Source organism: Salmo salar, chromosome ssa29, assembly GCF_905237065.1.
Source record: "Salmo salar chromosome ssa29, Ssal_v3.1, whole genome shotgun sequence".
Lineage (NCBI taxonomy): Eukaryota > Metazoa > Chordata > Actinopteri > Salmoniformes > Salmonidae > Salmo > Salmo salar.
This window is the reverse complement of record NC_059470.1, coordinates 42925912-42942162: the sequence shown is the minus strand read 5'-3', so window position 1 is coordinate 42942162 and position 16251 is coordinate 42925912. Positions and strand designations below refer to the sequence as shown.

Here is a 16251-nt window from a genome sequence, read left to right as displayed (position 1 = left end):
CTCAACAGGACTTTTATCAGCAATAAGTCAATTTGATGGAAAATGCTCCAGGGTTTGCCTTAGTTGGTAATTGCCGGTATTTGGCCTATAAATAAAATTGTAACAGGCCAAATTGTCCAGCAGAGACTGTCTATCATAGCCTACACCGCGAATTCGCACTTCAGCACCATTCTCTCACTCCTCACCTGCTGCTGAGGAGAGATGAGCCTTGGCCTTGGCTACTGTTGATTGTGAAGATGGAGGCCTTTTTAATCGCAGTAAAAGTTAGAGGAGAAAGAGTACGCCTATAGTGAAAAGCCTCCAAGGGGATTTTAATCTAAGGTAACGCCAAGTAATTTAGTCTCCTCAACTCGTTCAACAGCTACACCATTTATTACCAGATTCAGCTGAGGTCAAGAACTTAAGGAATGATTTGTACCAAATACAATGCTCTTAGTTTTAGAGATGTTCAGGACCAGTTTATTACTGGCCACCCATTCCAAAACAGACTGCAACTCTTTGTTAACCTGTTTAGGATAGGGGGCAGTATTGACACGGCTGGATAAAAAACATACCCGATTTAATCTGGTTACCACTCCTACCCAGTAACTAGAATATGCATATACTTATTACATATGGATAGAAAACACCCTAAATTTTCTAAAACTGTTTGAATGGTGTCTGTGAGTATAACAGAACTCAAATGGCAGGTCAAAACCTGAGAGATTCCTTTGAAACACATTATCGCCTTTCTCAAGTGGCCGATCAAGGGACACTGGGCTTATGCGCGTGACCCCGACCGCCCCCGCCTTTGGGATTTTTTCCTCTGTTTGCCGAAAAGGAGATTCCCTGTCGGAATATTATCGCTTTTCTACGAGAAAAATGTCGTAAAAATTGATTTTAAACAGCGGTTGACATGCTTCGAAGTACGGTAATGGAATACTTAGAATTTTATTGTCACGAATTGCGCCATGCGCGCGACACTTCTTTACTATTTCGGATAGTGTCTGGAACGCACGAACAAAACGCCGCTATTCGGATATAACGATGGATTATTTTGGACCAAACCAACATTTGTTATTGAAGTAGCAGTCCTGGGTGTGCATTCTGACGAAGACAACAAAAGGTAATCAAACTTTTATAATAGTAAATATGATTATGGTGAGTGCTAAACTTGCCGGGTGTCTAAATAGCGAGCCCGTGATGCCTGGGCTATGTACTTAGAATATTGCAAAATGTGCTTTCACCAAAAAGCTATTTTAAAATCGGACATATCGAGTGCATAGAGGAGGTCTGTATCTATAATTCTTAAAATAATTGTTATGCTTTTTGTGAACGTTTATCGTGAGTAATTTAGTAAAATGTTAGCGAATTCCCCGGCAGTATGCTAGTTCTGAACGTCACATGCTAATGTAAAAAGCTGGTTTTTGATATAAATATGAACTTGATTGAACAAAACATGCATGTATTGTATAACATAATGTCCTAGGGTTGTCATCTGATGAAGATCATCAAAGGTGAGTGCTGCATTTAGCTGTCTTCTGGGTTTTGGTGACATTATATGCTGGCTTGAAAAATGGGTGTCTGATTATTTCTGGCTTGGTACTCTGCTGACATAATCTAATGTTTTGCTTTCGTTGTAAAGCCTTTTTGAAATCGGACAGTGTGGTTAGATTAACGAGAGTCTTGTCTTTAAATGGCTGTAAAATAGTCATATGTTTGAGAAATTGAAGTAATAGGATTTTTAAGGTTTTGAAAATCGCGCCACAGGCTGGCAGTGGCTGTTACGTAGGTGGGACGAATTCGTCCCGCCTAGCCTAGAGAGGTTAAGGGTTTCAGTGACTTCATTAGCTGTGGTTGCTGATGTGTATATGGTTGAATCAACAGCATACATGGACACACATGCTTTGTTTAATGCCAGTGGCAGGTCATTGGTAAAAATGGAAAAGAGTAGAGGGCCTAAAGAGCTGCCCTGTGGTACACCACACTTTACATGTTTGACATTAGAGAAGCTTCCATTAAAGAAAACCCTTTGAGTTCTATTAGATAGATACTTGCAATGCTTTTCTTTCATTATTTGTTTTTTATGCATGAATATGATGGCTCAGTGTTCGTTGTTGGCATTTCCTGCCTAAGTTTGCCAACTTTTCCAATGAGGTAATCATTAAAATAATTGGCAACATCAAATGGTTTTGTGATGAATAAGCCATCTGATTGGATGAAAGGTGGAGTTGAATTTGTCTTTCTGCTCATAATTTCATTTACAGTACTCCAAAGTTTTTTCCCATCATTCCTTTTATCATCTCTTTCAAACATACAGTTTTTCAATTCCTCATCAATCCATGGAGCCTTAACAGTTCTAACAGTCAGTTTCTTAACAGCTGCATGTTTATCAATAATTGGAAGAAGCAATTTAATAAATTCATCAAGAGCAGCGTCTGGATGCTCCTCATTAATCACATCAGTCCAACAAATATTTTTTACATCATCCATATACAAGTCACAGCTAAATCTATTGTATGATCTCTTATACACTATTTTAGGCCCAGCTGTTGGAACTTTGGCTTTCCTGGATATAGCCACTATATTTCGATCATTGCATCCAATGGGTACAGATACAGCTTTAGAACAAAGTTCTACTGTATTAGTAAAAATGTGATTGATACATGTGGATGATCTTGTTCCTGTAGTGTTTGTAAACACTCTGGTAGGTTGATTAATAACCTGAACCAGATTACAGGCACTGGTTACAGTGAGAAGCTTCCTCTTGAGTGGACAACTTGATGAAAACCAGTCAATATTCAGGTCCCCAAGAAAGGATACCTCTCTGTTTACATCACATACACTATCAAGCATTTCACACATATTATTTAGATACTGACTGTTGTGGTGGCTAATTTCTGGATTACCAAATGAGGAGAGTTACAAACTTGACACACCAGTCAGAGTTATACGTAAACAACATCTTTAATAATTTAGATGCTTTTGCAAAAGCACTTGACCTTCAATGATGCGCTATCTCTAATGAACCATTGAAAGTGACAACACAAAAGTACAAAGATCTTTTATAGCCAAGATACACCCCTCTCAATGTACATGACGAACAACAGATACATAGAATGGGTCCCAAGGTTAAGTTATGTATGAAAGATATCTATAAAACATAGCAGACAGCAACTGCTGTGTCAACAGTTTTCATTGTATAGACCAGTGTCTGGTCCTCCTCCTCCAAACTGGACCCGTCTCTCCCTGGTACGGTATAGAACAGACCAGTGTCTGGTCCTCCTACTCCAAACTGGACCCGTCTCTCCCTGGTACGGTATAGAACAGACCAGTGTCTGGTCCTCCTACTCCAAACTGGACCCGTCTCTCCCTGGTACGGTATAGAACAGACCAGTGTCTGGTCCTCCTACTCCAGACTGGACCCGTCCCTCCCTGGTACGGTATAGAACAGACCAGTGTCTGGTCCTCCTACTCCAAACTGGACCCGTCTCTCCCTGGTACGGTATAGAACAGACCAGTGTCTGGTCCTCCTACTCCAAACTGGACCCGTCTCTCCCTGGTACGGTATAGAACAGACCAGTGTCTGGTCCTCCTACTCCAAACTGGACCCGTCTCTCCCTGGTACGGTATAGAACAGACCAGTGTCTGGTCCTCCTACTCCAAACTGGACCCGTCTCTCCCTGGTACGGTATAGAACAGACCAGTGTCTGGTCCTCCTACTCCAAACTGGACCCGTCTCTCCCTGGTACGGTATAGAACAGACCAGTGTCTGGTCCTCCTACTCCAAACTGGACCCGTCTCTCCCTGGTACGGTATAGAACAGACCAGTGTCTGGTCCTCCTACTCCAGACTGGACCCGTCTCTCCCTGGTACGGTATAGAACAGACCAGTGTCTGGTCCTCCTACTCCAGACTGGACCCGTCTCTCCCTGGTACGGTATAGAACAGACCAGTGTCTGGTCCTCCTACTCCAAACTGGACCCGTCTCTCCCTGGTACGGTATAGAACAGACCAGTGTCTGGTCCTCCTACTCCAAACTGGACCCGTCTCTCCCTGGTACGGTATAGAACAGACCAGTGTCTGGTCCTCCTACTCCAAACTGGATCCGTCTCTCCCTGGTACGGTATAGAACAGACCAGTGTCTGGTCCTCCTACTCCAAACTGGACCCGTCTCTCCCTGGTACGGTATAGAACAGACCAGTGTCTGGTCCTCCTACTCCAAACTGGACCCGTCTCTCCCTGGTACGGTATAGAACAGACCAGTGTCTGGTCCTCCTACTCCAAACTGGACCCGTCTCTCCCTGGTACGGTATAGAACAGACCAGTGTCTGGTCCTCCTACTCCAAACTGGACCCGTCTCTCCCTGGTACGGTATAGAACAGACCAGTGTCTGGTCCTCCTACTCCAAACTGGACCCGTCTCTCCCTGGTACGGTATAGAACAGACCAGTGTCTGGTCCTCCTACTCCAAACTGGACCCGTCTCTCCCTGGTACGGTATAGAACAGACCAGTGTCTGGTCCTCCTACTCCAGACTGGACCCGTCTCTCCCTGGTACGGTATAGAACAGAAACATTACCTCATGTTATCTGGAATGCTCTTTAGGTTTTATCACCCAAAGACATCGTAAATCTCCTCTGTCAGTGCTATCTCATAGAGGCCCATCCTCAGTAGAACACACACAATAGTTAACAGAATACTCTATTCTGTCGAATAAAACAAACATTATAATGCAATACAAGCATTATAACACGACACTGTTAGCACTCTGTGGCCTATAGCAACACCCCAAAAGAAAAGGCTTTAGATGTGCCAAGTGAACCTGCAACCACAACACTTCAATAACACTTGACATGAGATCTTCTCTAGGCATTACAGGGATATGGCTCTGAATATATACAGCAACACCTCCCCCATAAGCATTCCTGTCTCTTCTACAGATGTTATATCCTTTTATTGCTACTGCTACTGCTACTGCTGTATCATGAAATGAATGATCTATGTTAGTCTCAGAAATGGCTAATATATGAATGTTATCTGATGTTAGCAAGTTATTAATTTCATGATCCTTATTTCTAAGGCTACATATATGAATATGGGCTATTTTCAGCCCTTTCCTGGGTAGCTGATCAGAGAGACATAATATGGAAAAGAAAGAGAAAAACTATACATTCAGCAGTCCATTAATGAATTGGTGTGTGTGTGTGTGTGGGCTGCAGGGTTGAAGCTACAAACCCATAGGCTTGGCTCTCTCATCCCTTCCAGGCTTCTGGGAGGGATGGTGGACAATGAGCCTGTCATAGCAGATGTAAGAAATGTCCCCACGCGCTCTGGCAGCTTTCATGGCTGGGATTAGTTCTTTCCTCTTCTGGCACATAGCTTCAGGATGGTCCTCGTTGAGGAAGATATACAGTACCAGTCAAAAGTGTTGACACACCTACTCATTCAAGGGTTTTTCTTGATTTGTTTTACTATTTTCTACATTGTAGAATACTAGTGAAGACTGGCAATCTATGAAATAACACATATGGAATCATGTAGTAACCAAAAAAGTGTTAAACAAATCAAAATATATTTTATATTTGAGATTCTTCAAAGTAGCCACCCTTTGCCATGATGACAGCTTTGCACACTCTTGGCATTCTCTCAACCAGCTTCATGAGGCAGTCACCTGGAATGCATTTCAATTAACAGGTGTGCCTTGTTAAAAGTTAATGTGCTTGAGCCAATCAGTTGTGTTGTGACAAGGTATACAGAAAATAGCCCTATTTGGTAAATGGCTGGGATCAGTTCTTTCCTCTTCTGGCGCCCAATTTCAGGATAGTCCTTGTTGAGGAAGATATACGTTCCTCTCAAGTTCTTGGCTCTTTCCAGAACAGCTACCTTGTCCTTAAACCTCAGGAACTTGATCACTATAAGTAAGCCTGTTGTAAAATAAATAGCATTAACCTGTTTCTGTCATTTTTTGGGGTGTGGTAGGCACTTGCTTTTGTTGGTAATTTCTGCAATATATCCTGTTCAAAACTTTTGTGAAGGTTTAATAAGGATCATACTCTTTTTTTTTCTTCTCAATTTTCGCCTAAAATGATATATCCAAATCTAACTGCCTGTAGCTCAGGACCTGAAGCAAGTATATGCATATTGTTAGTGTTGTAGGCAAATTTATGTTACTCTTCAATAACACAGACCGAAATCAAATCAGGGGGAGGAAAATAGGTTTATTCGTCCTCAGTGATGCTCTCTGTGATTCTCTCCAGTGGTTCTCCCTCCCCAGAACAAAGGGACAGCATGTAGTTTTATAACTCAGCCCTAGCCTGTGCTTGACCAATTATAATTCCTTGCAATAAAACTAGCCAATGGCCAAATAACAAGTATCCTATTTCAGAAGACATGTTCCTCCCATGTCTCTGAACCATTGATAAATAATACCCTATTACAGAAAAAACACAATTTCCATTGATCGTTGGTATTCTATTGACTCTCGTCCTCTTGACCTCTCGTCCTCTTGACCTCTCGTACTCTTGACCTCTCGTACTCTTGACCTCTCGTACTCTTGTCTCTGCGATTTGTATTTATGTTCGACATATTCTTACACTCCCCCCTAGAACATTTAAAAAATCAATATACTTACAATGTCTTTTTAGAAAACAATAAAAAACATGAAAAAAATATACATTATGAAAAACATTAGCTATTCACCAAGTCCTTTGAAAGTGACCAGCTCTTCCACTGGTATCAGTCCCATAGATAACTATTAGACATGACCAGCTCTGGTATCAGTCCCATAGATAACTATTAGACATGACCAGCTCTGGTATCAGTCCCATAGATAACTATTAGACATGACCAGCTCTGGTATCAGTCCCATAGATAACTATTAGACATGACCAGCTCTGGTATCAGTCCCATAGATAACTATTAGACATGACCAGCTCTGGTATCAGTCCCATAGATAACTATTAGACATGACCAGCTCTGGTATCAGTCCCATAGATAACTATTAGACATTATGTTCTTCCATTAGTGAGGAATTCTCCTTCCGTCTAACTGGTTGCATTTCACCGGTGATCTTGTGAATCGAGGGATATTGATTGGTGCAGCCTCAGACGATAGATTCTCATAACCTGTAACGAAGGAAACAAAAAAAAGTGAAAGAACATGTCCTGGTTTCAATAGAAATGGATATTTCTCATAGATTTCCCTAAGTTAGCATGTCCCGATCTTTCAGGGAAACGTTGGTCATTTCACCTAGATATCCTTAATATGAAGACTGCTGTATACAACATAGAAGTTTATCAGGTTCGGATCATCGCCCCAGATTGGCTCCCGATTGCTAATCAATCAGTTCTTTATTCTCCAGTCTCCGCTTTGTCATCAAAATGGACAACCTTGCAATGTCTGTCACATATTTGTTTACCATCCCCCTCTGTCCTGGCACTGCGTCTTGCCCCCCGTTGGGATGTATTACCCATTAGAGAGTTGTATGCAATAGTTAAGTTTGTGTCACTCATAAAGTAAATGTCTGCTTTTCTCTAATCTAACCTTCCTGTCACTATCACATTGTCCATTGTAGTAACTGCCCAGCCTGCCTTCCTCACACCCACCCCTCCACAATGCTTGAACCGGCTGTGTGTAAGATAAACTCAGGGTTTTCCAGCGAATTACTCTATAAACCCATCAGAGACCTGATCGAAAACCAACTCACAACAGTCGTGTTCAAGTAAAGTGGTATCTGGAGGAAGCTTCAGAGTAGCTGGATTTACATGGCTTCCTGTTCAACTATACCCATGTCCCATAGATCTTTACTCACTACTGTAGTGGCTTCCTGTTCAACATACCCATGTCCCATCGATCTTTAATCACTACTGTAGTAGTGTCCATAGCTTCCTTGCTAATGGGATATTGTTTTGTGAGGTGGAGCAACACCTGTCAAACTCAGTGGTTCCATATATAATAGCATGGTTCTGAACTGTAGAGCCCTGCAGTTGTCTAATTTGCCACGTCACCTTCCCTTCAGAAATGTTCAATGTAGAGTCAAGTTGCATAATAACATCAGGGCCAAAAATAGGTTGTTCAGATGAGCCTATTCACACCCCTGCATCGATCTTCTTTGGACCAATAGAAATTGATAATGGTTTGGTCTGTTTCATATCTGTCAACTATACCCATGTCCCCTACAGTAGACCCACCCTAACCTCTACAGTAGACCCACCCTAACCTCTACAGTAGACCCACCCTAACCTCTACAGTAGACCCACCCTAACCTCTACAGTAGACCCACCCTAACCCCTACAGTAGACCCACCCTAACCCCTACAGTAGACCCACCCTAACCCCTACAGTAGACCCACCCTAACCTCTACAGTAGACCCACCCTAACCTCTACAGTAGACCCACCCTAACCCCTACAGTAGACCCACCCTAACCCCTACAGTAGACCCACCCTAACCTCTACAGTAGACTCACCCTAACCTCTACAGTAGACCCACCCTAACCTCTACAGTAGACCCACCCTAACCCCTACAGTAGACCCACCCTAACCTCTACAGTAGACCCACCCTAACCCCTACAGTAGACCCACCCTAACCCCTACGGTAGACCCACCCTAACCCCTACAGTAGACCCACCCTAACCTCTACAGTAGACCCACCCTAACCCCTACAGTAGACCCACCCTAAACCTTACAGTAGACCCACCCTAACCCCTAAAGTAGACCCACCCTAACCCCTACAGTAGACCCACCCTAACCCCTACAGTAGACCCACCCTAACCTCTAAAGTAGACCCACCCTAACCTCTACAGTAGACCCACCCTAACCCCTACAGTAGACCCACCCTAACCTCTACAGTAGACCCACCCTAACCTCTACAGTAGACCCACCCTAACCCCTACAGTAGACCCACCCTAACCCCTACAGTAGACCCACCCTAACCTCTACAGTAGAACCACCCTAACCCCTACAGTAGACCCACCCTAACCCCTACAGTAGACCCACCCTAACCCCTACAGTAGACCCACCCTAACCTCTACAGTAGACCCACCCTAACCTCTACAGTAGACCCACCCTAACCCTTACAGTAGACCCACCCTAACCTCTACAGTAGACCCACCCTAACCCCTACAGTAGACCCACCCTAACCTCTACAGTAGACCCACCCTAACCTCTACAGTAGACCCACCCTAACCCCTACAGTAGACCCACCCTAACCTCTACAGTAGACCCACCCTAACCTCTACAGTAGACCCACCCTAACCCCTACAGTAGACCCACCCTAATCTCTACAGTAGACCCACCCTAACCCCTACAGTAGACCCACCCTAACCCCTACAGTAGACCCACCCTAACCTCTACAGTAGACCCACCCTAACCCCTACAGTAGACCCACCCTAACCCCTACAGTAGACCCACCCTAACCCCTACAGTAGACCCACCCTAACCCCTACAGTAGACCCACCCTAACCCCTACAGTAGACCCACCCTAACCCCTACAGTAGACCCACCCTAACCTCTACAGTAGACCCACCCTAACCCCTACAGTAGACCCACCCTAACCCCTACAGTAGACCCACCCTAACCTCTACAGTAGACCCACCCTAACCCTTACAGTAGACCCACCCTAACCTCTACAGTAGACCCACCCTAACCCCTACAGTAGACCCACCCTAACCTCTACAGTAGACCCACCCTAACCTCTACAGTAGACCCACCCTAACCCCTACAGTAGACCCACCCTAACCTCTACAGTAGACCCACCCTAACCTCTACAGTAGACCCACCCTAACCCCTACAGTAGACCCACCCTAATCTCTACAGTAGACCCACCCTAACCCCTACAGTAGACCCACCCTAACCCCTACAGTAGACCCACCCTAACCTCTACAGTAGACCCACCCTAACCTCTACAGTAGACCCACCCTAACCCCTACAGTAGACCCAACCTAACCCCTACAGTAGACCCACCCTAATCTCTACAGTAGACCCACCCTAACCCCTACAGTAGACCCACCCTAACCTCTACAGTAGACCCACCCTAACCCCTACAGTAGACCCACCCTAACCCCTACAGAAAAACCAACCCAAACATCTACAGTAGACATCGTAGGGTCAGAGTTGAATCCCACTAGTGTAGACAATGTGTTGTTCTGTTGCTTTTCCCACATCTCACGTATCATATTTCTCTTTATCTCTTTGGTATCTCTGTATATCTCTATAGTATCTTTCTATATCTCTATGGTATCTCTGTATATCTCTTTGGTATCTCTGTATATCTCTATAGTATCTTTCTATATCTCTATAGTATCTTTCTATATCTATATATCTCTATGGTATCTTTCTATATCTATATATCTCTATGGTATATCTCTATATCTCAATAAAATCTCTCTATATCTCTATTGTATTTATCTGTATCTCTATATCTCTACGGTATCTCTATATCTCTATGGTATCTCTCTATATTTCTATGGTATCTCTCTATATATCTATAGTATCTCTCTATATCTCAATGGAATCTCTCTATCACTATGGTTTTTATCTATATCTCCAAATCTTCGGTATCTCTCTATATCTCTATATTATCTCTCTATAACTCTATCTCTATTGCATCTCTCTATCTCTATGTTATCTCTGTCTCTATATTATCTCTCTATATCTCTATCTCTTTGGTATCTATATTTTTATGTTATCTCTCTATATCTCTATCTCTATTTTATCTCTATCTCCATGGTATTTGTCTATGTTTCCATCTCTATGGTATCTCTCTATTTCTATTTCTCTATTATATCGCTCTATATCTCAGTGGTATCTCGCTATATCTCTATCTCTATGGTTTCTCTCTATATCTCTATCTTGATGGTATCTCTCTATCTCTGTGGTATCTCACTATATCTCTATCTCTATGGTATCTCTCTATATCTAAACCAAATCAAATCAAATGTATTTATATAGCCCTTCTTACATCAGCAGATGTCACAAAGTGCTATACAGAAACCCAGCCTAAAACCCCAAACAGCAAGCAATGCAGGTGTAGAATCACCTTTGCTAGGAAAAACTCCCTAGAAAGGCCCAAACTTAGGAAGAAACCTAGAGAGGAACCAGGCAATGAGGGGTGGCCAGTCCTCTTCTGGCTGTGCCGGGTGGAGATTATAACAGAACATGGCCAAGATGTTCAAATGTTCATAAATGACCAGCATGGTCAAATAATAGTAATCACAATGAACAGGTCAGGGTTCCATAGCCCGCAGGCAGAACAGTTGAAACTGGAGCAGCAGCACGGCCAGGTGGACTGGGGACAGCAAGGAGTCATCATGCCAGGTAGTCCTGAGGCATGGTCCTAGGGCTCAGGTCCTCTGAGAGAGACAAAGAAAGAAAGAGAGAAAGAGAGAATTAGAGAGAGCATGTTTAAATTAACACAGTTCACCTGATAAGACAGGAGAAATACTCCAGATATAACAGACTGACCCTAGCCCCCCGACACAAACTACTGCAGCATAAATACTGGAGGCTGAGACAGGAGGGGTCAGGAGACACTTTGGCCCCATCCGATGATACCCCCGGACAGGGTCAAACAGGCAGGATATAACCCCACCCACTTTGCCAAAGCACAGCCCCCACACCACCTGAGGGATATCTTCAACCACCAACTTACCATCCTGAGACAAAGCCGAGTATAGCCCACAAAGATCTCCGCCACGGCACAACCCAAGCGGGGGCGCCAACCCAGACAGGAAGACCACGTCAGTGACTCAACCCACTCAAGTGACGCACCCCTCCTAGGGACGGCATGGAAAAGCACCAGTAAGCCAGTGACTCAGCCCCTGTAATAGGGTCAGAGGCAGAGAATCCCAGTGGAAAGAGGGGGAACCGGCCAGGCAGAGACAGCAAGGGTGGTTCGTTGCTCCAGTGCCTTTCCGTTCACCTTCACACTCCTGGGCCAAACTACACTCAATCATAGGACCTACTGAAGAGATGAGTCTTCAATAAAGACTTATAGGTTGAGACCGAGTCTGTGTCTCTCACATGGGTAGGTAGACCATTCCATAAAAATGGAGCTCTATAGGAGAAAGCCCTACCTCCAGCTGTTTGCTTAGAAATTCTAGGGACAATTAGGAGGCCTGCGTCTTGTGACCGTAGCGTACGTGTAGGTATGTACGGCAGGACCAAATCGGAAAGATGGGTAGTAGCAAGCCCATGTAATGCTTTGTAGGTTAGCAGTAAAACCTGAAATCAGCCCTTGCCTTAACAGGAAGCCAGTGTAGAGAGGCTAGCACTGGAGTAATATGATCAAATTTTTGGGTTCTAGTCAGGATTCTAGCAGCCGTATTTAGCACTAACTGACGTTTATTTAGTGCTTTATCCGGGTAGCCGGAAAGTAGAGCATTGCAGTAGTCTAACCTAGAAGTAACAAAAGCATGGATACATTTTTCTGCATCATTTTTGGACAGAACATTTCTGATTTTTGCAATGTTACGTAAATGGAAAAAAGCTGTCCTTGAAACAGTCTTGATATGTTCGTCAAAAGAGAGATCAGGGTCCAGAGTAACGCCAAGGTCCTTCACAGTTTTATTTGAGACGACTGTACAACCATCCAGATTAATTGTCAGATTCAACAGAAGATCTCTTTGTTTCTTGGGACCTAGAACAAGCATCTCTGTTTTGTCCGAGTTTAAAAGTAGAACGTTTGCAGCCATCCACTTCTTTATGTCTGAGACACAGGCTTCCAGCGAGGGCAATTTTGGGGCTTCACCATGTTTCATTGAAATGTACAGCTGTGTGTCATCCACATAGCAGTGAAAGTTAACATTATATTTTCGAATGACATCACCAAGAGGTAAAATACATAGTGAAAATAATAGTGGTCCTAAACGGAACCTTGAGGAACACCGAAATTTACAGTTGATTTGTCAGAGGACAAACCATTCACAGAGACAAACTGATATCTTTCCGACAGATAAGATCTAAACCAGACCAGAACTTGTCCATGTAGACCAATTTGGGTTTCCAATCTCTCCAAAAGAATGTGGTGGCCGATGGTATCAAAAGCAGCACTAAGATCAAGGAGCACGAGGACAGATGCAGAGCCTCGGTCTGACGTCATTAAAAGGTTATTTACCACCTTCACAAGTACAGTATCAGTGCTATGATGGGGTCTAAAACCAGACTGAAGCATTTTGTTGCTGTGCAACAGCTTTTTCTAAGATTTTTGAGAGGAACGGGAGATTCGATATCGGCCAATTTAGTTTTTTATATTTTCTGGGTCAAGGTTTGTCTTTTTCAATTGAGGCTTTATTACTGCCACTTTTAGTGAGTTTGGTACACATGTGGTGGATAGAGAGTCGTTTATTATGTTCAACATAGGAGGGCCAAGCACAGGAAGCAGCTCTTTCAGTAGTTTAGTTGGAATAGGGTCCAGTATGCAGCTTGAAGGTTTAGAGGCTATGATTAATTTCATCATTGTGTCAAGAGATATAGTACTAAAACACTTTAGTGTCTCCCTTGATCCTCGGTCCTGGCAGAGTTGTGCAGACTCAGGACAACTGAGCTTTGGAGAAATACGCAGATTTAAAGAGGAGTCTGTAATTTGCTTTCTAATGATCATGATCTTTTCCTCAAAGAAGTTCAGGAATTTATTACTGCTGAAGTGAAAGCCATATCTCTATGTTATATCTATATTTTATCTCTCTATATCTCTATTCTATGGTATCGCTCCATATCTCTATCTCTATGATATATCTCTATATACAGAAGATAGCCCTATTTGGGAAAAGACCAAGACCATATTATGGCATGAGCAGCTCAAATAAGCAAAGAAATGACAGTCCATCATTACTTTAAGACATGAAGGTCAGTCAATCCTGAAAATGTCAAGAACTTTGAAAGTTTCTTCAAGTGCAGTCGCAAAAACCATCAAGCGCTGTGATGAAACTGGCTCACGTGAGGACCGGCACAGGAAAGGAAGACCCAGAGTTACCTCTGCTGCAGAGGATACGTTCATTAGAGTTACCAGCCTCAGAAATTGCAGCCCAAATAAATGCTTCACAGAGTTCAAGTAACAGACACATCTCAACATCAACTGTTCAGAGGAGACTGCGTGAATCGGCCTTCATGGTCAAATTGCTGCAAAGAAACCACTACTAAAGGACACCAAAAATAAGAAGAGACTTGCTTGGGCCAAGAAACACGAGCAATGGACATTAGACCAGTGGAAATCTGTCCTTTGGTCTGATGAGTCCACATTTGACATTTTTGGATCCAACCAGTGTGTCTTTGTGAGATGCAGAGTAGGTGAACGGATGCTTTCTGCATGTGTGGTTCCCACGGTGAAGCATGGAGGAGGTGGTGTTATGGTGTGGGGGTGCTTTGCTGGTGACACTGTCAGTGATTTATTTAGAATTCAAGGCACACTTAACCAACATGGTTACCACAGCATTCTGCAGCTATACGCCATCCCATCTGGTTTGCTCTTAGTGGGACTATCCTTTGTTTTTCAACAGGACAATGACCCAACACACCTCCAGGCTGTGTAAGGGCTATTTGACCAAGAAGGAGAGTGATGGAGTGCTGCATCAGATGACCTGGCCTCCACAATCACCCAACCTCAACCCAATTGAGATGGTTTGGGATGAGTTGGACCACAGAGTGAAGGAAAAGCAGCCAACAAGTGCGCAGCCTATGTGGGATTTCAAGACTGTTGGAAAAGCGTTCCTGGTGAACAGAATGCCAAGCGTGTAGACCCACCCTAACCCAAAGCTGTCATCAAGGCAAAGGGTGACCTCTTTGAAGAATCTCAAATATAAAATGGATTTGGATTTGTTTTTGGTTACTACATGATTTCATATGCGTTATTTCGTAGTTTTAATGTATTCACTATTATTCTACAAGTATTATTCTACAATGTAGAAAATAGTCAAAGTAAAGAAAAATACTTGAATGAGTCGGTGTGTCCAAACGTTTGTTGTCTGAGAGCATGTGTTAGAGGTGCCAGGATAACTCTCTCTGTGTTGTGAATATTCTCATCTGGCTCCAGACACCATGGACAAACAGGCTTGTGTGTGTGTGTGTGTTTGTATATGTATATATATATATATATATATATATATATATATATATATACACACAGTAATCCTAATTTTCATGTCTCTCTTTCTCTGGGCAGGTTGTCAAGGGATGTGGGATATCATCGCTTGTTGGCCGTCTGCCAGGGTGGGAGAGGTCATCACCATCAAGTGTCCTAAGTACTTCAGTTACTTCTCTGACCATATAGTCAAACATAAAGGTAAATATTACTTCTCCCACCATATAGTCAAATATAAAGGTAAACATTACTTATTATACAATACATAATACAGAATATATCATAATGAATATATAGAATACAGAATATACATATATCTACAGAGTACAGAATCCATCATAGAAATAATAAAGAATATACAGAATACAGAATACACAGTATACATAATATAGAATATATAAAACAGAATATACAGAATACAGAATACAGAGAATATAGAATACAGAATATAGAATACAGAATATAGAATACAGAATATAGAATACAGAATATAGAATACAGAATATACAGACTATATAATAAACAATATACAGAATACAGAATACACAGTATACATAATATAGAATATATAAAACAGAATATACAGAATACAGAATACAGAGAATATAGAATACAGAATATAGAATACAGAATATAGAATACAGAATATAGAATACAGAATATACAGACTATATAATAAACAATATACAGAATACAGAGAATACAGAATATAGAATACAGAATACACATAATACACAGAATGTATACTAAATATAATATACAGAATACAGAGAACACAGAATACAGAATATACAGCATATATAATAAATAATATACAGAATATACATAATACACAGAATATATAATACAGAATATACAGAGAATACAGAATAGAGAATATGCAGTGCCTTCGGAAAGTATTCAGACCCCTTGACTTTTTCCACATTTTGTTATGTTACAGCCTTATTCTAAAATGTATTAAATAAATACAAATCCTCAGCAATCTACACACAATACCCCGTAATGACAAAGCAAAAACAGTTTTTTAGAAATGTTTGCAAATGTATTAAAAATAAAAAACAGAAATACCTTATTTACATAAGCATTGAGACCCTTTGCTACGAGACTCGAAATTGAGCTCAGGTGCATCCTGTTTCCATTGATGATCCTTGAGATGTTTCTTCAACTTGATTGGAGTCCACTAGTGGTAAATTCAAATG

At 42.3% G+C, this 16251-nt stretch overlaps 1 protein-coding gene across 1 annotated transcript in view; it reads left to right on the top strand.

Moving 5' to 3' along the window:
• The window catches only part of vipr1b (vasoactive intestinal peptide receptor 1b), a 165827-nt gene that overhangs the window by 16443 nt on the left and 133133 nt on the right, over positions 1-16251 (top strand). The window contains exon 3 of the mRNA XM_045710828.1: positions 15134-15253. Coding sequence (XP_045566784.1) covers positions 15134-15253 — 120 coding nt within the window. The remainder of the gene's footprint in view (positions 1-15133; positions 15254-16251) is intronic.